We start from the raw sequence: 27,790 nt of genomic DNA, 5'->3' as shown, positions 1-27,790 counted from the left end.
TAATCCAATACATGTGACAATAATAAATCAAATCAAATCAAAAACCAGGGGGTGACCTTGAAAGTACAAATCGACCTTTAGTTCCAAGGGACCACTAGCAAGAACGGAATCAGTTTAGGTTTGTTATTACTCGATAGAACTGTATAGAACTATTGTATAGAACTTTGGTGAGGCCGCAGCTGGAGCACTGTGTGCAGTTCTGGTCGCCACATTAAAGGAAGGACGTGAATGCACTGGAGGGGGTGCAGAGGAGATTCACCAGGATGTTGCCTGGGATAGAACATTGAAGTTATAAAGAGAGGTTGGATAGGCTTGGGGTTGTTTTCTCTGGAGCAGAGAAGACTGAGGGTTGACCTGATTGAGGTGTTCAAGATTATGAGGGACATGGACAGGGGGGATAGGGAGCAGCTGTTCCCCTTAGTTGAAGGGTCAGTTACGAGGGGCCACAAGTTAAAAGTGAGGGGTGTAAGGTTTAGGGAGGATTTGAGGAAAAATCTTTTAACTCCGAGGGTGGTGATGGGCTGGAATGCTCTGCCTGGGAGGGAGTGGATGCCTCACATCTTTTAAAAAGTACTTGGCACGCCATAACATTCAAGGCTATGGGCCAAGTGCTGGCAAGTGGGATTAGGTGGGCAGGTCGGGGCATTTCATGCTTCAGTGCAGATTCAAAGACCCGAAGGGCCTCTTCTGCACTGTAGTATTCTGTGATTCTGTCGATAGTCTGGAGATGCTTACCCATAATAGTCATCATTTAAACATGTTGCTTTAATAATTGCTATACAAATACAGCACAGTCGCTGGGAAGGAGGTGTGACTGCAGATGTTACGACACCCACCCGGCATGTTGGATCCCAGGTCACAGGTGAGTGATGGTGGGAAGAGGCTGAGTTCGAGGGGAGAGAGATCAGGAACAAGGGCAGAGGCGGGCGGCGGGAGTTCTTAGCCGGACCCACCTTCCCGATGCCAGGTACCTCCATCAGGCACTGAACACCTTTGAACAAGACCCTCCCCTCCACCCTCCCTATCACCCTCACCCCATCCTGGAGTCTGCAGACAACCCCACACAGGTTTGCTTGCCATGCTCCCCACATCGCGAGGCTTTGTCTGCCACTGGTTGGGTACCAGTGGTGGCAGGATGAGGCCCTTATGTTTTTTAAAAATTCATTCATGGGACATGGGCGTCGCTGGCTGGCCAGCATTCATTACCCATCCCTAGTGACCCTTGAGAAGGTGGTGCTGAGCTGCCTTCTTGAATCACCGCAGTCCATGTTCTATAGGTTGACCCACAATGCCGTTAGGGAGGGAATTCCAGGATTTTGACCCAGCGACAGCGAAGGAACGGCGATATATTTCCGAGTCAGAATGGTGACTGGCTTGGGGGGGAACTTGCAGGCGGTGGTGATACCATGTACCTGCTGCCCTTGTCCTTCTAGATGGAAGTGGCTGTGGGTTTGGAAGGTGCTGTCTAAGGATCTTTGATGAATTGTAGATAGTACAGACTGCCCACCTACTGGCTTCAGTTGGTGGTGGGGCAGGAAGGCCATCCACAGGCCCACATGTCACAGACTTAATTAGGGTGGGGTGGTGAATGCGATGGGGTCCACACACGCCACCCTCCGTCCTGAGTGAATGGCCCCCTGCCCATGTGGGAGGGCAGTACATTCCACCCACAGGCTGCACAGAAAGGCAAACTAATGATCCTTTTTACACACTGATTAGTGATAGGTGTGAAACAGAAAATTAAATAAAGGAGGAATGGGGAAAACACATCCGGAAAGCCATGAGTTCATTTTAGACTTGGCAATGTGTCGGATGATTCACCTAAAAAGCATTCCCAAGGGACATGTTCCCACAATAAATGACTCGCATCAAATTTCAGTGGAGAACCTCCCCCATTTCTAGCCGAACCACACTATGACCAAGAGGTGGTGGAGACAATGAACTGCTCCAATCTTTCCCCTGGGAGATACTTGTTTGACAAAGTGAAGATAGTCCGCCCAAACATTGGACGATCAAACTTCCAGGGGTAGCCCTGACCAGAGTCTACACTGCAGCTCGGAACAAGAGGAAGTCATTCAGTCCCTTGATCCCGCTGCACCATTTAATTAGTTCCTGGATGATCCTTATCCATTTACCTGCCTTTGCTCCTCTGCAACGTCCCCGCCAAATGAAAATCTATCAGTCTGGGTGTCAAGATTTCGAATTGATCCTGCAGCCTCAAGATAATTCTCAGAGGAATGAAGTCCAAAGTCTCACAACCCCACTGGGAAAAACATCTTCAAGTTTGATTTTGATTTGATTTATTATCATGTATTAGCATAGAGTGAAAAGTATTGTTTCTTGCGCGCTATACAGACAAAGCATACCGTTCATCGAGAAGGAAACAAGAGAGTGCAGAATGTAGTGTTACAGTCATAGCTAGGGTGTAGAGAAAGATCAACTTAATGCAAGGTAGGCCATTCAAAAGTCTGACAGCAGCAGGGAAGAAGCTGTTCTTGAATCGTTTGGTACATGACCTTAGACTTTTGTATCTTTTTCCCAATGAAAGAAGGTGGAAGAGAGAATGTCCGGATTGGGTCGGGTCCTTGATTATGCTGGTTGCTTTTCCGAGGCAGCGTGAAGTGTAGTCAGTGTCAATGGATGGGAGGCTGGCTTGCGTGATTGATTGGGCTACATACACGACCTTTTGTAGTTTCTTGCGGTCTTGGGCAGAGCAGGAGCCATACCAAGATGTGATACAACCAGAAAGAATGCTTTCTCTGGTGCATCTGTAAAAGTTAAACCATTGAAGAAGAATTATCAGCTAAAAAAAAAACTTTAACCTAAACTTGTCTGCTACAAGGTTTGAACATGATTCCTGATTAAATTGCTGCCAATTTATTACATGCTAGGACACATGCTGAACAGATTAAAGTGCCTTCCTGTGACTTTGACTTTTAATTTCCACCCTTTAAGAATTAAACTTGATGGCACTCCTTTAAATGTGCATACATTATTAATCAAGAGTGATCTGCAAACATTATTCTCTCCGCACTTCCTTTCTGCTTCCATTGTGCGTCAGCCAGAGCTCGATTGGTGGCACTCACGTAAAGGTTCTGGGTTCGTGCCACACTCAGTGCAAAATCACCGCTCACACCGTGCTATGCCACTGAGAGGTGCCCGCGCTTTTGGAGGTGCTGAATTTCGGATGAGACTTTAAACTGTCTTAGCTGGATGGACAAAAAAAAAATCCCACAAACCTAACTTGGAGGGGAGTTATCCTCAGTGCCATGGCCAACATTCATCCCTCCATCCGGTCATTATCGTGTTGTGGTTTGTGGAAGCTTGCTGTGCACAGATTACATTTCCCACGTGGCTATACTTCAAAAAAGTACATCATTGGCTGCAAAGACTTTGTGATGTCCTGCGGTTGTGAAAGGCACTATAGAAATGTAAGTCCAAAAGAGAAAACGCTGGAAAATCTCATCAGGTTTGGCAGCATCTGAAAGGAGAGAAAAGAGCTGACATTTCGAGTCCAGATGACCCTTTGTCAAGACATGGGTGGCCCCGTGGCAGGATGGTTACCATTGCTGCCCCACGGTGCCTGGGACCCGGGTTTGATTCCGGCCTCGGGTCACTGTCTGTGTGGAGTCTGCACGTTTTCCCCATGTCTGCGTGGGTTTCTTCTGTGTGCTCCCGTTTCCTTCCACAGTCTGAAAGATGTGCGGGTTACGTGGATTGGCCGTGCTAAATTGCACCTTAGAGTCAGGGAGATTAGCAGGGTAATTATGTGGTGTTACGGAGATAGGGCCCCGGTGGGGTGGCTGGCAGTGCAGGTTTGATGGGCTGAATGCCTTCTTTCTGCACTGTAGGGATCCTAGGATGCAATATACATGGCGTAATTTAATTCCAGTGATTGTCGCCCTTGCAAAAAAAAACTATACTCGAACCCTTTAGGTGCTGCCAACTATATTTTTTATCGGTTCATGTTGCCTTTGATTGGAGCACGGTGCCTTATACTGGTAAATGAAGTTAATGCTACGCCATGCACAATGCTTCACCGTGGAGGTGGTGATGTTACAGTTCACTCAGGGAGTCTGGGTTGCTGTGGCAACATGCACATTTTTACACGCATGTTGTAGCCGGGAGCTATGGATAGTGATGGTAGCGTCTCCAAAATTTCTTCGCATCAGATGGCCGACCAGGAATTGGTCCCACTCTTGCTGCCTGTCACTGGCGTGTGTTGGAAGGATTTGCAGGTTGGTAATCAACCTAGTTGGCCACATTATAAACATGCCTTCCTTGTCCATGAAGCCCCGGAGTGGGATTTGAATCCAGAGTTTCTGGCTCAGAGGCAGGAATGCTATCCACCGCCGCCAGACCTACTCAAATGATACCCTGAACAATGGGAAAAGCTGCTCGTGAGTTTGTAGCTGTGGGAGTGAATATTAAACAGCCCCTCCCCCCCCCAATTCTCAAGCTTATAACGGTCGCGAAGATGACGAGTTGTTTGGTCTGATGTTGCGTGCCCAGATGGCAGCAGAAGTGTGCTTGATGCCATTTTGGGTCAGGCACTCGTTTAGATACTCCTGGCAGCCACCAGAAACCTAAAGGAGGTCTCTTAAAAGACCAGAGATACCCCCTCACCTCCTGGCTCATGATCCTGTCAGGAACCTGGGCACTAATAGTCATCTTTATAGGGGGAAGCAGGCAAAAGCTGGAGTTGCAATCAAGCAGATTTGTAGAATTTATAGATTTCCCTGCAATGCAGAAGAGGCCATTTGGCCCATTGAGTCTGCACCAACTCTCTGACAGAGTAACTTACCGAGGTCCACTACCCTGCTCTAGCCCTGTAACCCCACACATTTACCATGGCTAATCCAGCTAACCTACACATCTTTGGATTATTGGCACTTTCAAGATTCTGCAGTCTGGACTACTCTTTAGTTTAATTTATTTATTAGTGTCACAAGTAGGCTTGCATTAACATTCCAATGAAGTTACTGTGAAAGTCCCCTAGTCGTCACACTCCAGCGCCTGTTCGGGTACACTGAGGGAGAATTTAGCATGACCAATGCATCTAACCAGCACGTCTTTCGGACTGTGGGAGGAAACCGGAGTGCCCAGAGGAAGCCCATGCAGACACGGGGAGAATGTGCAAGCTCCACGCAGACAGTGACCCAACCCGGGAGTCGAACCCGGGTCCCTGGCGCTGTGAGGCAGCAGTGCTAACCACTGTGCCACCTTGCCACCCATGGAGCTCTGGGGAGGCCCTTGGGTTTCCCCGCGCAATCAAGTGTCCGCACCCACCACTTTGCAGCCTAAAACAGGCCTAAATCAATTCCCTCCCCGCTGCCTGTTGAGCAAACATAAGATATTGGTCGTGTGGCGTGAGCGAGTGAAACATTTTGCTTGGTGTGGCATAATCCGGGCAAAGATGGTGCAGAAATGCAGATGCTGTCCGCAAATTTCTACAAGTTTGCAACAGCTTTGTGTGTAAGTAGCTGTATAATTAAGCAGAGATTTCTGGATTTGTAATGCTACCCGCTGTCCCTGTAAAACTGTTAACGTGCCAGTGCCTAGCTGTGAACTGAAAAGCACACAGAAATTGTTTTGTGAAACACTGGTTGGTGTATTTTTCTTTTCAGCGCTTGGCTCCCAGTACAGATACTCCAATAGCAGATGCAGCCAAGCTTCACTGGCTCTTTTACAGAACGCAACATTCTGGGATCCCTGGCATACTGATTACACTCATCTTGTACATGGCGATGTTCGTTAGTTCCCTTACCATACTCTATTTATATTTCTTCAGGTAAGGACGCTTTAGCAACCTGTCGAGTGTTTTGTTTTTCAGGAGGTGGATAAGTGGGGGATCGGGGATTTTTACTTGTGTTTGACTCACCTGTGTTTTCCACCGGACAATCGCTAAGGTTCGGAGAGAACTCAAAGCATCTGGAAGAAAGTCAATAGTTCTGCAGAGTTCCCTGCAACTTCAGAATCTTGCGGTGTTATTTACAGGACGGCAAAGTGTTCAATGTTACGCAAGCACTGGTGTCTGTCAAAGTGCTTTTTAAAATCCTGCGGTAGGCACAGATAATTTGCTAATATACCGACATACGCTGATATTTCTGCAGTCTGTGCTTCAACAGAAGGTTGGGTTCACATGTGAGGGGAGAAATCTGTCAAAGTGCTTTGCACTGCTCTGAGCTCAAAAGCTGTCTGGCCTATCAAGCTGGTACTTCATGGCTTATGTTGAGCATTACCCCTCCATTGTGCCTCTCCTGTCTTTCTCCCAGCATTTTGATCTTGTTCCTTGTTACACAGAAAAGCGTAGGGTTTTACAGCACAGAAACAGGCCATTCAGCCCCACCACCCAGCACTGATGTTTGTGCTCCACATGTGTCTCTTTCCATTGTATTTCGTCTAACCCGATCTGTGGGCGGAATTCACTGTCCTTCCCCGTAGGATATTTGTGTATGTGTGTTTGTGTGTGTGTGTGTCTGTGTGTGTCTCGTTGAATGTCTGTCTCACAGTTTGTGTGTATGTGTTTCGGGGTGTGTGTGTGTCTCGGGATGTGTGTGTGTGTGTGTCTCGGGGTGTGTGTGTGTGTGTGTCTTGGGGTGTGCGTGTGTGTCTCGGGGTGTGTGTGTGTGTGTCTTGGGCTGTGTGTGTGTGTGAGAGAGAGAGAATCTCTTTATGAGTGTGTGTTTGTGTGCTTGTATGTGTGCGTGAGCCTGTGTATGTGTGTGTGTGTGTGTGCATGTATGTGTGTGTATGCATATGTCTGTGTGTGTATATGTGTGTGTGCATGTGTGTGTGCATTTGTGTGCATGTGTGTGTGTGTGCATGTGTGCATGTCTGTGTGTGTCGCTGAGTATCTGTCTCGCTGTTTGTGCGTATGTGTCTCGGGGTGTGTGTGGGTCTCAGGGTGTGTGTGTGTATGTGTGTGGGTCTCAGGGTGTGTGTGTGTGTGTGTGAGAGAGAGAGAAAGAGAATCTCTGTAAATGTGTGTTTGTGTGCTTGTGTGTGTGTGCATGTGTGTGTATGCATGTGTGTGTGTGTGCGTGTGTACAAATATGCATGTGTGCTTATGTGTGTGCATGTGTGTGTGCATGTGTGTGTGAATGCGTGTGTGTGCATATGTGTGTGTGTGTGTGTTGGGGGAGTGCATTTAATCGGCTGGGGAGAGTAGCCAATGAGAACCCAGTCATGTTACTGTCACTATCCTGATTTATTCTGTGATGGGTGGGTTCTTCGATGCCCTGCCCCCATCCCAGTACCACTCCCAGACTTTACAGGGGCAATTAATGGACTCATCTCGCCACTGCTAGTATTCAGCCAATAGTGGGCAGTGGAAGTGGGGGTGAGGGGAGAGGGGAGTCTGGACTGACTTTCTGACAGAGTAACCGATCACCATGCGGGAAGCATAACAGGCAAACCCTGTTGGGCTCTGAAGGGGGTGAAGGGTGGTAGAGCATGCAGTAGATGGGGTCCCTTGTCCAAAAGCACTCATGCTTGATCGAGAGTTCTGGCACCAGGAAGGGATGATGTGGAGATGCCGGCATTGGACTGGGGTAAACACAGTAAGAAGTCTCACAACACCAGGTTAAAGTCCAACAGGTTTATTTGGTAGCAAAAGCCACTAGCTTTCGGAGCGCTGCCCCTTCATCAGGTAAGTGGGAGTTCTGTTCACAAACAGGGCATATAAAGACACAAACTCAATTTACAAAATAATGGTTGGAATGCGAGTCTTTACAGGTAATCAAGTCTTAAAGGTACAGACAATGTGAGTGGAGAGAGGGTTAAGCACAGGTTAAAGAGATGTGTATTGTCTCCAGCCAGGACAGTTAGTGAGATTTTGCAAGCCCAGGCAAGTCATGGCGGTTTTTATCAGGAAGGGATGCCAGCCCCACCTTTGCTGTTAGGTCCCATTCTCCCTTCCCACGACCCCTATGCCCACGACACCACTTCCACTCAGTTGTGGCAATGCTGAGTCTGGGTGAGTGTACTACCGACAGCAGCCACCTTCTCCCCAGTGGCACTGCTGAGCAGCGAAGAGTTGTCAGCCTCTGATTGGATGAGACTTCTATCCCATTGATTCCAGGAAAGGTTCACCCTGCTAAGTTAAGTCCCTGATTGGTACTTAACACAGCAAGTCTTCCTGAAGAGCCAGTGGACAAGATCCCTGTCGCCTCCAGTAATACTGCCTTACAAGGATATTATTAAACTAGAAAGAGTGCAGTAAGAAGTCTCACAACACCAGGTTAAAATCCAACAGGTTTATTTGGTATCACAAGCTTTCGGAGCACTGTTCCTTCATCAGGTGAGGATGAAGCAGCGCTCCAAAAGCTCATGATACCAAATAAACCTGTTGGACTTTAATCTGGTGTTGTGAGACTTCTTACTGCGTCCACCCTAGTCCAAAGCTGGCATCTCCACAGAAAGAGTGCAGAAAAGATTTACCAGGATGCTACTGGGACATGATGGTTTGAGTTATAAGGAGAGGCTGGATAGACTGGGACTTTTTTCCCTGGAGCGTAGGACACTTAGGGGTGATCTTGTAGAGGTCAATAAAATAACGAGGGGCATAGATCAGCTAGATAGTCAATATCTTTTCCCAAAGATAGGGGAGTCTAAAACTAGAGGGCATAGGTTTAAGGTGAGAAGGGAGAGATACAAAAGTGTCCAGAGGGGCAAATATTTTACACAGAGGGTGGAGAGTGTCTGGAAGAAGCTGCCAGAGGCAGTAGTAGAGGCGGGTACAATTTTGTCTTTTAAAAAGCATTTAGACAGTTACATGGGTAAGATGGGTAGAGAGGGATATGGGCGAAACGTGGGAAATTGGGACTAGCTTAGTGGTTAAAAAAAAAGGGCAGCATGGACAAGTTGAACCGAGGGTCTGTTTCCTTGCTATAGACTTCTATGACTTGATATACTTCTATTTTAATCCCCCTTCTATATTCATTCAGCTTCCTCTTAAATGCTTCAGTGTTACTCTCTGCAACTACTTCTTGTTATCAATTTAGATTGTAAATATTAAAGCCCTATCATTGATTCTGGACGCACTCCACTGGTTATAACCTGCCATCTTGAAAATGCCCAGTTTATCCCTGCTCTTGCTTCCTGTGGATTCAGGGCGATCCCTATTTAATGGCATTGTCCTGTATTTTAGCCCACTGCCTGGGTCATGTGCATCTGGAATGCTGTCTATAGCGTAGTTTAGGCCTTTAAATCTCACACGTGCGCAGTGACTGCTCTCGTCCTGGTTTCGGAGTCTCACAGCTCTGGGAGGACTCCCCTCGCCCATGCCACCTCATCTACTTTCACAGCCCTGGCACAGCCCAATCCCCCATCAACCCCGATAACCTCCCCCCCCCCCCCCCCCCCGCAACTTCCACCACTGACCACCTTGGCCTCTTGACTTTGGCAACTTCCCTCCCATGCCAGAGATCCCTATGGCCATTAACCAATCCACCATCCACACAAATATTTTACCCCCAACTCAACAAGATAAGCCTTTGCTTTGCACCTAATCAAATGCCTTTGGGGAATCCAAGTGGATTGCATCCACTTGTTCCCCCTTTTCTCCCCTCTTGGTTCCATCCTCTAAAAAAGCTCCAAATGATTTATCTTTCGTAATACCACGCTGACCTTGATTGACAGTACTGTAATATTCTAAATGCATTGACTTTCTTGATACGAGATTCCTGCATTTCCTGTATGGCTGACCTCAGGCTAACTCAGGGCTTGTAGATCCCTGCTTGCTCTCCCCTTTCTTGCATAACAGACTTACATTTGCTAACACCCATTCTCAAGGGAAACCTGGAAAATCATAGCCATTGGGCAGAAATTTCCAATCCCGCCTGCCACGGGAGTCATTGCGGGGGGCTCACGGAACATGCAAAGATCTTGGGGCGAGCGCAACAGGAAATTCCCGCTCATTATTTCCACAGCAATGGCTTTTGGGATCCCTGGATGTAGGCCATCAGGTGTTGGGGATTTGTCAACATTTAGACACCCCTATGGTTTCCCGAATGCTTTTTCTCTGCTGATATCAATTACATTAAGTGCTTCGCTCTCATATAAGCCTCTCCTACAACATCACAGCAAATGGCAAAGTTATTTAAATCAACCTGGAATTCCATACTTTCGCACTTGTGCTTCAGTCGAGAACACTTTATCACCTGTTTGATGTCGCAGGCTCAGTCTCCCCATGATCGATGTCTCCCATGGCTACCAGACCTGCCAGTGATTGATGGTTTTTGTGCACCTCTTGACACCCCTCTCTCCTCCACCCCAGTTCTCTGAGCTTTGCCTCTGACAATTGATACCTCCTGCAGCTTGCCAGACTCACCACTGGTCGATCTCTCGGTTTCCCCTGGCTACGTACGATTGATGACTGTGTCATGTGTGCGAGTGAAGCCACCTTCCTTCCCAGTGCAGATTTTCCAACTTTTAAAGGGGGGCGTTTTTATCATGTAATTTTTAAAAATTAAAAAAAAAAGGGATTTTAACTTGAGCTGAGGTTAGGGTTCAATCATGTGCCTGGTGCTAAAATGATTAAGCAAGTGAATGATGCATTAAAACTTCCTGCAAGAATCCAAGGGTGCACTTGTTTTTCTCACTTCCAGAGAAAGACTCAAACTGTAGTTTTAGCTATTTAAAGATTAGGGACTGGGTTCCATTCAGTGGTCCTGCTCAGAATGGCTCGGGATTCCAGTGAGAATGGAAATTGGAGAATAAAATTAGTTTCCCAACTGACCAGGGTACCCCTTCCTCACCTCCGGCTTCCTCTCCACATCTTTGGAGTGTGGGAGGAAACCGGAGCACCTGGAGGAAACCCATGCAGACACGGGGAGAATGTGCAAACCCGGCACAGACAGTCACCCAAGGCTGGAATTGAACCTGGGTCCCTGGTGCTGTGAGGCAGCAGTTCAAACCACTGTGCCACCATGCTACTTGATGGGTCAAATAGCCTCTTCTACACTGTAGAGATTCTATGATTCTATGACCGCCCCCCATCCCCACCCACCTCAGCATGTGCAAATGGCGCTGGCAGGAAGAGACCCAGGATCCGGGCGGGATCACCTCCCATTTGCCTCACAGGCAGTGCACCCAGGAAAGGCAGTACCACAGGCCGCAGCTCGCTCCACTCAGAGAATAAGACTCACCGCGACATTCTCATTGTCTCAGCACGGTTGCCAGTTCTGGTTGGCCGCATTCCTGGAGATTTAATCAGCTGACCTCCCGGCTCCACTCCCCTCTCCCCCACGCCAGTCAAACAGTTCTCCCCCTCTCCACCCAACCGATCCCTGATACTTTCCAAGAATTAATTAAAAGTGCTGAAAGAAAACCAAAACACTTCTTTTTTAGCCACCTGGCAATTTTTAATCCAAGTTTTGTGCGCAGCAATGTCCAGGGAATGAACCTTCAATTCATAGAATCATAGAACCCTCATAGTGCAGAAGGAGGCCATTTGGCCCATCGAGTCTGTACCGATTACAATCCCATCCAGGCCCTATCCCCATAATCCCATGCATTTACCCTAGCTAGTCCTCCGACACTAAGGGGCAATTTAGCATAGCCAATCAACCTAACCCACACATCGTTGGAGTGTGGGAGAAAACCGGAGCATCCGGAGGAAACCCACACAGACACGGGGAGAATGTGCAAACTTCATACAGTCACCCAAGGCTGGAATCGAATCCGGGTCCCTGGTGCTGTGAGGCAGCAGTGCTAACCACTGTGCCACCCTGAAGATTTAAATCCTGGAGAGTTGTCAACCCTATTTCCTGTGAAAGACCTCTGGCCCATCTCGAGTAAATATTTCTGGAAAAAAGGCTCTGCTTTCCTCAATCCTTTTCCATGGTATTTTGTTTCATAATTCTGTGGAAATTATTCAGGGTGGGGGAAAGGTTGGGTTTTCACAAAGCAAACCCTACCTCAACATTTGATGACACAAGTCGCTGAATCGATCAGGCAAGCAAGTTCTCCATCTATTCCAATTCCCATTCTCTTCCCACACCTAATGGTCACTTAGGCAGACTTTCATCCGTTTCCATAGCTAGCAATTCCCAGAACAGGTCATTAGTCTGTCACCAGAGGCTTATAGCATGAGTGGCACTACTCCACACATCACATAATTACAGAGTACTACAGTGCAGAAGAGGCCCTTTGGCCCATTGAGTTTGTACCAATGCATGAAAGGCCCAGACCTGCCCACTTAATCCCACTTGCCAGCACTTGGCCCATAGCCTTGAATGTTATGGCGTGCCAAGTACTCATCCAGGTACTTTTTAAAGGATGTGAGGCAACCCGCCTCTACCACCCTCCCAGGCAGCGCATTCCAGACTGTTACCACCCTCTGGGTAAAAAAGGTTTTCCTTACATCCCCCCTAAACTTCCCACCTCATTTTTAACTTGTGTCCCTTCATAACCGACCCTTCAACTAAGGGGAGCAGCTGTTCCCTATCCACCCTGTCCATGCCCCTCATAATCTTGAACACTTCAATCAGGTTGCCCCTCAGTCTTCTCTGCTCCAGAGAAAACAACCCAAGCCTATCCAACCTCTCTTTATAATTGAAATGTTCCACCCCAGGCAACATCCTGGCGAACCTCCTCTGAAACCCTTCCAGTCTGTTTACGTCCTTCCTATAATCTTATAAACCACATCAAGCGTGGCTGACCAGGAGTCTCTCCCGCTCTTACTGCCAGTCACTGGGGTGTTTAGAAGGATTTGCCGGTTAACACTCAACATGTTTGGCCACGTCATGAACGCACCTTCCTTGGCCATCAGGTCCTAGGGTGGGACTTGAACCCAGAGCTTCTGGCTCAGAGGCAGATACTACCCACTGCGCCACAAGAGTGCGATTTGGACATTTCCTATTTGAATAATAAAGAAAGGGCCATTTATATTTGGCTGGTGGCTGAATTATTATTTTTAAAAAAGTCGGACATGATTGGTTCTTATCCATATCTTGTCAGACAGATATGCTCGCCGGTATCTTTGTATTTTGCTGAACCTCTCCCCATTCTCATTGTAAGTTTGGTATTCCAGCCCTCTGTGTCCCCTGTTACTCAGTAGATGACACAGTAAGGAGGTTTTATGTCAGTCCAGTTGCTAAATTGTGTGTATTTCCCCAGGAGTGTCCGACTAATTTAGTCCATGAGGCATGGATTCACTTGCCCATATGCCTGTGTTATTATGAACATGGTTAGCGGTTGTCTCCGTGTGAGCAAGCAATTGCAAATCACTCAGCTCCCTCTGCCTTTTCTTTCTAGCCAGTTGCTTCTGGCCTGTAAATACGAATAAGAAGTGCAGAGCTTTACAACTCCCTAGTTAGTCCCTATAGCCAGAGGCACTTTGCAGGTAAACGTGAGATTGCAGCCAAGGAAAAAATGTAGAATTTGCCCGTTTCTATGTTGGCAGTGTTAAAAAAAGAAATGCTGAATCTATGATGGAGAATTTAGCACATCACCTGGCCTTTGTTGCCATTTCTGCTCTTAACCCTGCCACTTGCATGGATGAATGAGCTTGCATTGATATAGCACCTTTCATCACCTCAAGCACCTTTGCAACCATTGCAACCCCTTTGAATTGTAGGCACAACCGCAATACAGGAAACGCAGCAACCAAAGAACTAACAAAGAACAAAGCACATTCCAGCACAGGAACAGGCCTTCGGCCCACCAAGCCTGTGCCGATCACGTTGTCCTATCTAGACCAACCGCCTGTATCCCTCTATTCCCCGTCTGTTCATGTCTACCCAGATAAGTCTTCAATGTCACTAATGTGTCTGCCTCAACCACCTCACTTGGCAGTGCATTCCAGGCCCCCACCACCCTCTGTGTAAAAAACTTCCCCACTCCACTGAACCAGCATGGTGGCACAGTGGTTAGCGCTGCTGCCTCACAGCACCAGAAACCCGGGTTCGATTCCCAGCTTGGGTCACTGTCTGTGTGGAGTTTGCGCATTCTCCCTGTGTCTGCGTGGGTTTCCTCTGGGTGCTCTGGTTTCCTCCCACACTCTACAGATGTGCGGGTTAGGTTGATTGGCGATGCTAAATTGCCAGGGGAACTAGCTAGGGTAAATGCATGGGGTTATGTGTGTAGCGTCTGGGTGGGATTGTGGTCACGGCAGACTTGATGGGCCAAATGGCCTCCTTCTCATAGAATCATAGAAACCCTACAGTGCAGAAGGAGGCCATTCGGCCCATCGAGTCTGCACCGACCACAATCCCACCCAGGCCCTACCCCCACATATTTTACCCGCTAATCCCTCTAACCTACACATCCCAGGACTCTAAGGGGCAATTTTTTTAACCTGGCCAATCAACCTAACCCGCACATCTTTGGACTGTGGGAGGAAACCGGAGCACCCGGAGGAAACCCACGCAGGCACGAGGAGAATGTGCAAACTCCACACAGACAGTGACCCGAGCCGGGAATCGAACCCAGGACCCTGGAGCTGTGAAGCAGCAGTGCTAACCACTGTGCTACCGTGCCGTATGATTCTATGAAGCACCTTTCCCCCCTTATCTTGAGCTTGTGCCCCCTTGTAATTGTCATTTCTGCCCTGGGAAAAAGCTTCCAACTGTTCACCCTATCTATACCCCTCATAATTTTATAAACTTCTATCAGGTCACCCCTCGGCCTCCGTCTTTCCAGGGAGAACAATCCCAGTTTATTCAATCTCTCCTCATAGCTAATACCCTCCATACCAGGTAACATCCTGGTAAACCTTTTCTGTACTCCCTCCAAAGCCTCCACTCCCTTCTGGTAGTGCGGTGACCAGAATTGGACACAGTATTCCAAACGTGGCCCAACCAATGTTTTATATAACTCTAACATAGGGCCCGATTTTACCATTTAGAGACTAAGTGCTGGGTGTGGGTGTCAATTAGATCCGAGCCCGGAAGCCGCGCTCCAGCGCGCCCACACGCTTTTTTCCGGCGCCGGTCCAGTGGGCGGGGCTTAGCGCTGCCGGAACAATAGGAGCTCCGAACTGCGCATGCGCAGTTCGGAAAAAATCTGACAGAACGCGCCTGGGCACAAAACAAAAAGCAGAGAGCGGAGGGAGCCTCTCTGCCGTTCATCCTCTGGTCGGGGGGGGGGGTGGGGGGGAGGGGGTGTGACGTCACATCCCCTGGGGGGGGGGGTGGAGAGGGGGTGTGACGTATCATCCTCTGGTCGCGGGGGGTTCCGCTGCCTGTCTGTGGCCGATCCCTCCTGGCACCATCACTGGTTCACTACCAGCCACAGATTACTCTTCCCTGCAGGTGCGAGAGAGCGGGAGAGATGGCTGTGGCTGGTAGTGAACCAGTGATGGTGCCAGGAGGGATCGGCCGCAGAGAGGCAGCGGAACCCCCCCTGACCAGAGGATGAGAGTCACACCCCCTCTCCCCCCCACCGCCTTGGGATGATAAGTCACACCCCCTCCCCTCCCACTCCCCCAGAGGATGAGACGTCACACCCCCCTCCCCCCCCACCCCCCAGGGGATGATAAGTCACACCCCCTCTCCTCCCACCCCCCCCCCCCCAAGAGGGTGATGTGGGCCCGCCCCCTCTCCTCCACCAGACCTGTGTGAAGCCCGGTCACTTCAGCCATGGCTCAAAGTCAATGTCTAGGAACGGTGCTGCAGGCTGTCGAAGGACTGAAGGTGAGCGGGAAGGATGGTGGAGGGAGACCACGATCGAGGTAGTTAGGGGTGTGCTCTACCGGGGGGGCCTGCCTCCCAGAGGGGTCCGATCCCGGGAGGGGGGGGGGTGGCTGGCTCCCAGAGGGGTCCAATCCCGGGGGGGAGGGGGGGCCTGCCTCCCAGAGGGGTCCGATCCCGGGGGGGGTGGGGGGGAGGGGGGGGGTCTGCCAGGGTGGTTAGAGGGGGTGTCCGTGAAGAGTGGGCCTCGACGATTCCCCTGCCGAATAAAAGTACAAGTTGGACTTTTATTTATCAGGTCGGTAAAGGCGCGGATGCGAATTGGGCCGAACGCAGGTAAAGGGGGAATTGATGGTAAAGCTGGGCACGCGCTTCATTAAGTCGATTTAAATGCATGCAAATACATTTAAATCGTTGCGCCGGCCGATTTGGGCGCGCGCCGGAAATGCGCCCGAATCAGCCGTCGGTAAAGGCGCGATCCGCTAGGAATCAGGTGCGGCATAGGTTTTGGTAAAATCGGGCCCATAATTTGCCAACTTTTGTACTCAATGCCCCGTCCAATGTAGGCAAGCATACCATATGCTTTCTTGACCACCATTTCCACCTGCACTGCCACTTTTAAGGATCTGTGGATCTGTACTCCCAGATCTCTCTGTGTGTCTGCGCTCCTGATGGTTCTGCCATTTATAGCTCCCACTTGAATTGGATCTACCAAATGCATCAACCAAATTGCAAGACAGCAAGAAAAGAAAGTAGAAAGTTTATTTCTTAGTCACAAGCAGGCTTACATTAACACTGCAATGAAGTTACTGTGAAAATCCCCTGTTACAGTGAAAGCTCTCACCAATGAGGTAATCTGTTTTATTGTTGGGGTTTGAGTGATGAACATTCTGGGGGCTTGTGTCTGACATTCAAATATCGCACTCTGTTAAAATGCCCAAATCTGTGTGCAGAAAGGATTAGGATCAGCCATTTTGGATGTTTGATTTAAAATTATTTTCTTTATTTAATTAATTACAATTATCATTACCAAACCCCATTTCTGATTAGATGATAGCTGTTGAAAGCTGTGCAGAGAAAGGATAAGGCTTCCTTGCTGGTATATCAGGGAAGGTCTTTCATCAGCATAAAAGATCCACTAGTCCTGAGTGCCAGATCCATAAATGATTTCTGATAGTCTTTCAAACTAGTTCCAGAATGTCTGAGCATACACATTGGTGCAACATTCAATTTATCAGCAGTGGATTGAGATCCACAATAGCTAACAGCTGATGAGTGACTAGATCTTACACTGTAGAAACAGAGTGGTTTAATGCATCTTTCCCATATGCTGGTCATCATTGTGGCAGTGACTGTCTATCCTGGGAGTGACTGTCTATCCTGGGAGTGACTGCCTATTCTGGGAGTGGCTGTTTATTCTTCGATTTGATTTGGTTTGATTTGATTTATTATTGTTACATAGAAAGGGGCGGCACGGTGGCACAGTGGTTAGAACTGCTGCCTCACAGCGCCAGGGACCTGGGTTCGATTCCCGGCTTGGGTCAGTGTCTGTGTGGAGTTTGCATGTTCTCCCTGTGTCTACGTGGGTTTCCTCTGGGTGCTCCGGTTTCCTCCCACAGTCCAAAGATGTGCGGGGTCAGGTTGATTGGCCATTCTAAATTGCCACTTAGTGTCAGGGGGACTAGCTCGGGTAAATACATGGGGCTACAGAGATAGGGGCTGGGTGGGATTCTGCTCAGTGCAGACTCGATGGGCTGAAGGCCTCCTTCTGAACTGTAGGGATTCTATTCTATTCTATATATTAGTATACAGTGAAAAGTATTGTTTCTTGTGCGCTATACCGACAAAGCATACCGTTCATAGAGAAGGAAAGGAGAGAGTGCAGAATGTAGTGTTACGGCCATAGCTAGGGTGTAGAGAAAGATTGACTTAATGAGAGGTAGGTCCATTCAAAAGTCTGATGGCAGCAGGGAAGAAGCTGTTCTTGAGTCGGTTGGTATGTGACCTCAGACTTTTGTATCTTTTTCCCGACCCAAGAATGTGGAAGAGAGAATGTCAGGGTGGGTGGGGATCTTGATTATGCTGGCTGCTTTTCCGAGGCAGAGTCAATGAATGGGAGGCTGGTTTGTGTGATGGACTGGGATTCCTTCACGATCTTTTGTAGTTTCTTGCAGTCTTGGACAGAGTAGGAGCCATACCAAGTTGCAATACATCCGGAAAGAATGCTTTCTATGGTGCATCTGTAAAAGTTGGTGAGAGTTGTAGCGGACATGCCAAATTTCCATAGCCTCCTGATGGAGTAGAGACGTTGGTGGACTTTCTTAACTTCTGGGAGTGACTGTCTATTCTGATAGTGACTCCTTTCTGATAAAGTGCGATAGTCTGAGAGATGTGATCACTCAGGTAGCTGAGACTTCTTGATGGCTTTCCCAACTGCAGTCTGAATGGAGGTCTCCAAATGAACTATGGGGGAGGAGATGGCTTTGTGGTATTATCACTGGATTATTAATCCAGAAACTGGGCTATTGTTCTGGGGACCCGGGTTCGAATCCCGCCACGGCAGATGGTGGAATTTGAATTCAACAAAAATTATCTGAAGATTGAGAATCTAGTGATGACGATGAAACCATTGTTGATTGTCGGAAAAACCCATCTGGTTCACTAATGTCCTTTAGGGAAGGAAATCTGCCGTCCTCACCCGATCTGGCCTACATGTGACTCCAGAGCCACAAAAATTAAGAACATTTCAACATTAAGAGCATTCAAATGGTTATTGGATAAACATATGGATGATATTGGAATAGCGTAGATTAGAGGGGCTTTAGATTGGTTCCACTGGTCGGCGCAACATCGAGGGCCGAAGGGCCTGTACTGCGCTGTAATGTTCTATGTTCTATGTTCTAAAACGTGGTTGACTCTCACTGCCTTCGGGCAACGAGGGATGGGCAATAAATGCTGGCCAGCTAGCGACATCCATGGACCACAAATGAATTTTAAAAACTGCAGTAGACTGCAATAACTCTTGACTTTCACATATCACCTGAAAGTGGACCTTTCTACTCCCTGTCTACTCTCTACTGTGCCTAACCTGCACATAGAAATCATAGAAATCATAGAATCCCTATAGTGCAGAAAGAGGCCATTCGGCCCATCGAGTCTGCACCAACCACAATTCCACCCAGGCCCTATCCCCATATCCCCACATATTTACCCACTAATCCCTCTAACCTATACATCCCAGGACACTAAGGGCAATTTAGAATGGCCAATCAACCTTGCCTGCACATCTTTGGAGTGTGGGAGGAAACCAGAGCACCCGGAGGAAACCCACGCAGACACGGGGAGAATGTGCAAACTCCACACAGACAGTCATCCAAGGCCAGAATCAAACCTGGGTCCCTGGCGCTGTGAGGCAGCAGTGCTAATCACTGTGCCACCATGCCACCCAGATTAGGTTTCTTTTGTTATTCTTAATACACTTATCTAATTTGACCGGACAAGTGTGAGGTAATGCATTTTGGAAGGTCTAATACAGGTGGGAAATATACAGTAAATGGCAGAACACTTAAGAGTATTGATAGGCAGAGGGATCTGGGTGTACAGGTACACAGGTCACTGAAAGTGGCAACGCAGGTGGAGAAGGTAGTCAAGAAAGCATGTGGCATGCTTGTCTTCAATGGCTGGGGCATTGCCCCTTATTGTCAGGGGGATTATGAGGGTAAATATATGGGGTTACAGGGATAGGACCTGGATGGGATTGTTGTCGTAAATATATGAGGTCACAGGGATAGGACCTGGATGGGATTGATGGGTGAAATGGCCTCCTTCTGCACTGCAGAGGTTCTGTGGCAATTGTAACCCAGAGACAATATGATTTCTATATATACATTATATTATGTTACTATATGTATATATATATACTATATGCATTGGCCATGCTAAATTCTCCCTCAGTGTACCTGAACAGGCGCTGGAGTGTGGCGACTAGGGGATTTTCACAGTGACTTCATTGCAGTGTTAATGTAAGCTGACTCGTGACACGAATAAATAAACTTTAAGCTTTAATTTCACTTGTTATTAACTTAAATATTGCGATTTAGAAATTCCGTTTTTAATGCAGGATTTAATGATTCTCTCTTCAAATAGCAATTCTTGCTGGATGCTGACCCAACACAGAATAAGATAAAGCACTTAAAGGGTTACAGGCAGACGCCTGGCTGTGAGGAAGTGCTTGATGTGCAAATGGAGTGTGTATATACGTATACACAGCATTTAAATAAGCATTTTTGTGTCCTTTGATTTATCACTTATGGTGGTCAGAAATACAAAAGCGTCACAATGGACAAATGCAGGCAGGCATTGGTCATTTTAGACCATTGTGTTTGCTGACTTACTTCAAAAATGGTTTCCTGTAACAACCCTTAAGTAACAATGAGGCCCCAGAGTAAAAGTCCTTAACCCCTGTTTGTCCTTGCCGGACGGTGGGACAGGCAGGCTGGCAAATGCAGAGGATTAATAAACAACGTATAAGATTTAAGAAGAAAACCTACGCAATCCGAGAGCATTCGGAATAGGCGCAGAATAACTCTGGGCTTCGGTGTTTGAATGTACATCTTTCCCATTCTTTTAATATCAGATTCGGGTATTACAGCTCAACCTGACCGTCCAGCCATTAATATCAATATCACACCGTGGCTACAGAATATCTGCTTTAACTAAGTGACCAATATTAAAATGTGAGCCAAAAATAATGGTTTCTGCCACTCACAGTGCAACGGATTGTTGCGAATGTAGGCCAGTGAAGCGTCTTGGCTTCAGAAGCAGCTGATTCTTATTGGCTGCTCGCGGAACCCGTGACATACTGTTTGACCTATTTCTATAAAGGTGCCTCAGGGGCTATGCATAGATGGGCTGTGCTGCGATTCTAATTTTAATTACATATTAAAGAGGTACGGTACATATTTTTTTAAAAATTGCATTGATTTCATAGTCTCACCTTAAATATTCAAGATGATACCCTTCCCAGGAAGGCTGTGGGGAGCCCATAACTTTGGCTGATTAGAAATGTTGCCTTTGAATTTTAAATAATGACCAACATTCAGGCCATTGCACCTGAGAAAGGCAGGGGTAGGCATTGAAACTGTACTCTCCTTGTTAGCGTGATATTAAACACAAAGCTGTTAGGTGATTAACCTTTGCGTGTCTTTTCACCCCTTTGAAGGCTGCACAACAGCGGGAAGCTGCTAGATGTCTTCTATCGCTTGCACAGCTCCGAGGAGAGATTCCTTGTACCCCTGGACTTGGAGATGTCAAATCAAGAGCTGAACTATCTGGTAAAAAGGACGGAGCAATGGCGAGGGATCAATGGCGAGAGAAGGAAGGTGAGTGGGCATACCAGTGAGAATCAGTCCAGTTAATTGAAATGCAATGATACAGTGGACCCTCCATCAAAGGGGAAGGCCTTCCAACCCCTACTCATTAGATACCTCAGGACCTCTCAAGTGTGCTAATCCAGATATTAAGCGGAATCTGCTACTTCACAAATGCACCTCCAGAGATTAACATCCATTGATATGACCACAAAACAACTCCCCTGGTGTAACTACACAGAGCCTCCAGCTACAAGAGGTCAACTTCGAAGCCAATTACTATTCGCCCTTCCACCCATCTTATTGACGCCCCCAGCTAAGATCTGCCAGTCAGCTTTCAAAGTGGGGCCCTTGTCGGGTGCAGCACCTGCCACCACACATTGAAAACGCACCCCACTCACTGCCACGATGGCACAGCTCAGCAGCCAGGCCCGCTGCAAATTGTGAAGTCAGCGGCCCTACTGAAATGGATGTTGGAGGAGAATGTGGACAGGATTGGTGGAAGCGAGCGCTTGTTTGCTCAACCGTCATTGACTTTGATGGAATGTTCTTGGCTAACCCTCCCTGCCACAAAGCCTGAACAATAAGAACTCTCACAACACCAGGTTGAAGTCCTCACAACACCAGGTGGAATCACGAGCTTTCGGAGAGCTGCCCCTTCATCAGGTGAGCGGAGCAGCGCTCCGAAAGCTCGTGATTCCAAATAAACATGTTGGACTTTAACCTGGTGTTGTGAGACTTCTTACTGTGTCCGCCCCAGTCCAACACCGGCATCTCCACAAATAAGGCCTGAAGTCAGTGGATCCAGTGTCGCCTGATCTCTGCCTTGGGGAGGAGGTGCAGTGAAATGTTAGCAGCCCAAATTCCACCACCTTGCCTTATCCACATCAATTCTGGGAAGTCGTCGTGTGTGCCCCCCCCCCCCCCCCCCCCCCTCTCCCCCCACCCCAATCCCCTGCCTCTCTGATACTCAAAAACACAGATAATGGGAGCGGACAAAGATAGGACTGCAGGAAAAATATTCAAGAAGTTAATTACATTTTAATGAGGTAATCATGCAGTGCCATTTTAGTGACAAACACGTTCGAAAGAAATTCCTCCGGTTGAAGTTTTAATCAAGGTTTATAATTCATTTAATGTTTCCTACATTGCGACAGTGGCTGCAGTTCAAAAGTACTTCATTGGTTGTAAAGCACTTTCGGGTGACCTGAGGTCATGGAGAGCCATATAAATGCCGTTGCTTCCTTGGTAGAGTGGAAGTGATTTCATATTGTGTGTTACGGTTTTACCCCATAGTTTTGCAAAGGAATCTAGAGTACCTTCTGCTTTTAAGAGTGAGAGAATTGTGAATCCTAAACTCAAGAAGGGACCAGTCATTTCACAATGCCCTATTCAGTGATCACTCCACATCAGAGTTCACGATTCAGATGCTTTTTTTCCTGTTGTTGTTGCGCTAATGATAGGCGCCGGAATTTTACCGCCCTGCCGGCCACGGGAATCGGAGCGGGCGAGGGGCGGACAACGAGAAGGCCCGTTGACCTCAGGCGGAATTTTATGGTTTCGGGACGAGCGAGGCTGTAAAATCCCACCCAGGAAGCTTGTTTTTGTCAATTGCTGATTCAATGTCACAATGTTATTGCATCTTTTTTTTTCCTTTGTGACACAGACGGCGCATCCTTTCCAAAGTTCAGTGTGGTGTCACCCAAGTTTCTAGTCTGGCGTTGCAATATAATACACAGTACCCCGTTAAAGCCTCTGATCAAACCAGAACAATGCCCCGCAGAGAAAATAACTGACTTACAACCAGATTTATAAATTACGATAACAAATTAAAGTTTGCTCAGAACTTGAACTTTGCAGGAGGGATGAAAGCAACATTGCATTCTGGAAACGTGATAGCTGCTGTGTTTGTGTGTGTTTATCCTTCATTTACTGGGTGTGGTTTGAACTTTGCAAAATTTTGCCAAGAGTTTGTATCAGAAATGTGTATGCAAAACGCATGTTTCATTCTACGTGGCTGAGGAGATTTTGTGGTTGTAATTTAATTATTTGAAATTAGTGACATGTGCAAGAACCATTTGATAAATACAAGCTCGCATGCTCAGATTGCATTTAAACACCGTTAAATTTTAATTATGTGAAGTATCAAAATTGTCACAGTAGAAAAAGTTAGCCAATTTAATATCCACACATTCGGTGACCATATGTCTTAAAGCCTGCATCATAATCCCTGTTAACTTTATGTGCTGATGAAATAATGCAGTGTGTCCAAATTAGTGGATAGTAATAATCACCTAGCCAATAATCTTGGACCTCCATTAATAACCCTGTTCTTTTTTTGTTGGCGGAATGAGCTAAGTAATTTGCTTTTCCAATCATCCCTCTTCTTCCTTAACGAATAGCGTTCCCCCATCACCACTCTGGTCTGTCAGACCGCAATGTGATATCTTCTTCAAGGAACGTACTGCTGCTGCTTTTTTTTTCGCTGCTGCCTCGCTGCATAATAGTACTATTCTTTCCATATGCCAGTGACTTCCATGTGCGTTATTTTCAGTCAGAGTGAGCTGTGAATATTACAAGGTGCCTCTGCGACTGGCAGGTTTCAAGAGGGGAGCCTTTACCAATCTGATCTCATCATTTGATATGACATGTGCTGATTTAGCAGAGAAAATATCTCCCCTTGAAGGTGGATGGCATTAAATGGAGGAAAATGCACTGGAGGATGTTAAAAGCAAGATTAGAATTCAAAGTGAAATAAAAGAACAAAATGCATATTTTTTTTCAAAAGGGTGCTTCTGAAGTGATTTGGAAGCTATTAGTGGCTGCATTTTGCACAGAAATAAGTTATGCATTAAACGATTCAAGTAGCTTGTTAGCAGCGAGTTGATTCCTTGTGTTATTTCTATAGCTGCAGTGCTTTTTAACTCCCAGAATATTAAGATTTCCTGTCACCCTGACAATAAACTGGCTAATAAATTGCAGATGTCCATGTGGAAAATATCAGAGCGTGTAGTGAGATTCAAAATGCACTTTGATGCATGGGAGATACACGCAACCAGAGACTTTAAAGCTGGTTGCTGTGTCTGCCCATATATTAAGCAACTGAGGAGCGCACTCAGTGTGCCCGTATGCTAATGGGCCTGTCTAGGAGTATATTTTTGTGTGTCCCTCACCTGAGTTGCTGGATGGCACACCTCAATATGAAGTCTCACCTCAATATGCCATGAGGCATGGATCATTATAGAACAGGAGGAAGTTAATAGGTTGTAAGTGCACTTTCAATTGATAGTACTAAGACATCAATGTTAACATAGCAGTGTGTTGCCCAGATTGCCCCCTTTCTCTTGCATAACAGAGGTTGTTTGGCTGTGTTTTAAGTTTATTTATTAGTGTCGCAGTGTTTTACTTTTATTTATTAGTGGCGCAAGTAGGCTTACATTAACACTGCAATGAAGTTACTGTGAAAATCCCCTAGCCGCCGCACTCCGGCGCCTGTTCAGGTACACTGAGGGAGAATTTAGCATGGCCAATTCACCCAACCAGCACGTCTTTGGGACTGTGGGAGGAAACCCACGCAGACACGGGGAGAACGTGCAGACTCCGCACAAACAGTGACCAGAGCCGGGAATCGAACCCGACTCCCTGGCGCTGCGAGGCAGTGGCGCTAACCACTGTGCCGCCGTGAGAAGCCTTTGTTAGAGGCGGACTGAGGAAGAAGGGTGGAGGAAGCCAACTACTTAAAAAACAAAGAGACCTTGCGAATTACTGATGGCCTCTGTAAAATCTGTGAGGAAAAGAAGAAAGTTGTCCAACAGTTAGACGAGTAATCTGTTCACCCGGACACGTTTAATAATGAATTTATAGTTACACATTTAAGAACGACTCCCATTTTGATTGTATGTAGACCTGCAAGCCTACATTCGAATTAAACTAGTATCAGGAATGGAGCAGCTTTAATGTATTATAGCATTTTATTTTAAGAAACAGAATGAAACACATTAAAGCCAAGCCATAGTCTTTAACTTTGCCAAGATTCCCTGGGGCTGATGGTATATCCTCTCCCAAAGCTGAATAGGATCTATTCATGATGTACACAAGTTTCTGACAGGGAGCAGCGCAAGAAGCAAAAAATGTCCTCGGACATTTGATCTCATCCACTTGGCTCAAATGGAGGGGTAGACATTACGAAGGCAGGTATCTTTTTTTTCAGTGCATTTCCTCACATTGTTTGGAAATTGTTTTTTTAGTATCTTGTGAGGATGCTACCATCTCACGGTCATAAATGCAATCCCGTGGCAGTAAACCCTCTCCCAAAAGCTGCTTTGCTTGCCGTATGCTGAGGAGGTGAATGGCCCATTGTCATAGAATCCCTACAGTGCAGAAGGAGGCCATTCGGTCCATCGAGTCTGCACCCATAACAATCCCATCCAGGCCCTATCCCTGTAACCCCATATTTTTACCTTACTAATCCCCCGAACACTAAGGGGCACTTTAGTATGGTCAATCAACTTAACCCACGCATCTTCGGACTGTGGGAGGAAACCGGAGCATCCGGAGGAAACCCACGCAGACGCGGGGAGAACATGCAGACTCCACACAGACAGTGACCCAAGGCCGGGAATCGAACCTGGCTCCCTGACGCTGTGAGGCAGCAGTGCTAACCACTGTGCCGCCGTGCCGCTTTAGTTGGGCTTCAATTTGCAGCTAGCAGGCTGCTAAAATATATTAGAATTTAAATACTTCTGGCACGATGATGGAAATGCAATTTTATTTCGCTCCAGTCTTTTTTCTCTTGCGAGGTTGAGAGATGGCATTGTTCCTTTGGTCACAAAGCGTTGTGCCTTCTTACACGTAATTGCTTGAGCCAATTTTTTTTTTATTGTGCCGGGGATAAGGTCACTTTCCCCAGTCAAACAAGTCATCTTCCCATTAAACTAATTTGCCTACATGCAAATTTTGTCATTTTTACCTCATTAACTATTTATCATGGAATAAAAAAAATTTATATTCATGAAGGAGAGGCTTGCAGCTTGATGGAGCTGGAACTAATATTTTGCAACTGTAATGATTTTTGCATCCTTAATTAGGTAGAATAAGGTTGATATGATTAGGTCAAGATGTGGTATTTTTCATTAAAAATACATTTCAGACACTGTATTCATAATATGTCCTTGCAATTAAAATAAAGCAGCAAATGTGATTCATGTTACGTTCCTTGATTAATGCCAGGACGGGGAAACTGTATCATTTTTTTTTAGTTCACAGCCAGAGGTAGAAGCCTCAGTGCAATACAGGTGTAGTGCGGAATGTTTTGTCTCAGGTAAAGTGTACCAATCAATCCAACTTCATAATGAACGCATTAATTATTTAAAAGCAGCCATGCAGATGGATCTAATTAATTGTCTCACATCATCTTTTGTGATTATTGGCCCTGTAAAAATGGGGGTGGGGGGGGGGGTGGTGGGGAGAGTAAGGAGTTGTCGGGGGGGTTTGGGGGACGGTGTGGCAACGCAATTTGTTAAGTTCTATGAGACTTGCGTGGACCGTACTTCAGGAATACTCGGACAGTGATGGAAAAGCTGTGCGGTTATCTGCAATTTTTTGTAGTAATTTATATGAAGCTTTGCTGACATGTGTTAATCGCACTTGATTGCCCTCAAGTGTCTTCCACAACAGAAGCCTGGAAGTGCCGCATCAAACTTTGTTCAGACAAACTGCTTTGTTTTCTCTCCACATCCTAGATAATTTGCGACCATGGGCAAACATTCAAAAAACCAAGGTGGTTTGCAGCCACCTTTTTTTGGGCTAATCTGCCATTGGTTAGATGGCACACATTGGCTTCCGTCTCAAGAACAACCATGGAATCATACAGTGCAGAAGAGATCCTTTGGCCCATCAAGTCCGCACCGACTCACTAGAAGCACCTGAACTCTCACCTAATCCCATCTGCCAGCACTTGGCCCATAGCCCTGATGTTAAAACGTGCCAAGGGCACATCCAGATACTTTTTAAAGGATGTTGGTGCAGGTTCGATGGGCCGAATGGCCTTCAGCATGATAGGGATTCTATGATTCCATGTGAGGCAACCAGCCTCTACCACCCTTCCAGGCAGCACATTCCAGACCGTCACCGCCCTCTGGGTAAAAAAGTTTTTTCTCACATCACCCCTAAATCTGCCCCTTACCTTGAACCTATGCCTTCTTGTGACTGCTCCTTCAACTAAGGGGACCAGCTGCTCCTTATTCACTCTGTCCATGTCTCTCATAATCTTGTACACCTCGATCAGGTCGCCCGTCAGTCTTCTCTGCTTCAACGAAAACAACCCAAGCCTATCCAATCACTCTTCATAACTTAAATGTCTCTTCCTAGGCCGCATCCTGGTGAATCTCCTCTGCACACCCTCCAGTGCAATCACATTCTTCCCACAATGAGGCGACCAGAACTGCACACAGTACTCTAGCTGTGGCCTCACCAAAGTTCTATAAAACTCCAACATGACTTCCCTGCTTATATAATCTCGTGGTTCTTGCCATTCCAATGCGAGCAATCCTTCTACATTGTTCTGAATTGGCAGTGTGGTCATACCTCTCCCATCCCTGCCTCTCACAGAATCTTATCCATGCACATTGTTTTCTCGCCAGATTTCTTTTTAGACGCCATGGAAACAAGAAGGTTATCCTGGTTCTCCTGGCATTTTAAAAGTTTATTTATTAGTGTCATAAGTCGGCTTACATTAACACCGCAAAGAAGTTACTGTGAAAATATCCTAGTTGCCATACTCCGGTG

The 27,790-nt window shown here is 46.9% G+C and overlaps 1 protein-coding gene across 1 annotated transcript in view; it reads left to right on the top strand.

Moving 5' to 3' along the window:
• ofcc1 (orofacial cleft 1 candidate 1) overlaps positions 1 to 27,790 on the top strand; it is a 219,054-nt gene that overhangs the window by 111,541 nt on the left and 79,723 nt on the right. Inside the window, exons 12-13 of the mRNA XM_078216978.1 lie at positions 5,628 to 5,791; positions 20,857 to 21,016. Of these exons, the coding sequence (XP_078073104.1) occupies positions 5,628 to 5,791; positions 20,857 to 21,016 (324 nt within the window). The remainder of the gene's footprint in view (positions 1 to 5,627; positions 5,792 to 20,856; positions 21,017 to 27,790) is intronic.

This window comes from Mustelus asterias, chromosome 7 (assembly GCF_964213995.1).
Source record: "Mustelus asterias chromosome 7, sMusAst1.hap1.1, whole genome shotgun sequence".
Taxonomy (NCBI): Eukaryota; Metazoa; Chordata; class Chondrichthyes; order Carcharhiniformes; family Triakidae; genus Mustelus; species Mustelus asterias.
Note: the sequence above shows the minus strand (reverse complement) of the source record. Positions and strands in the feature narration are given on the sequence as shown.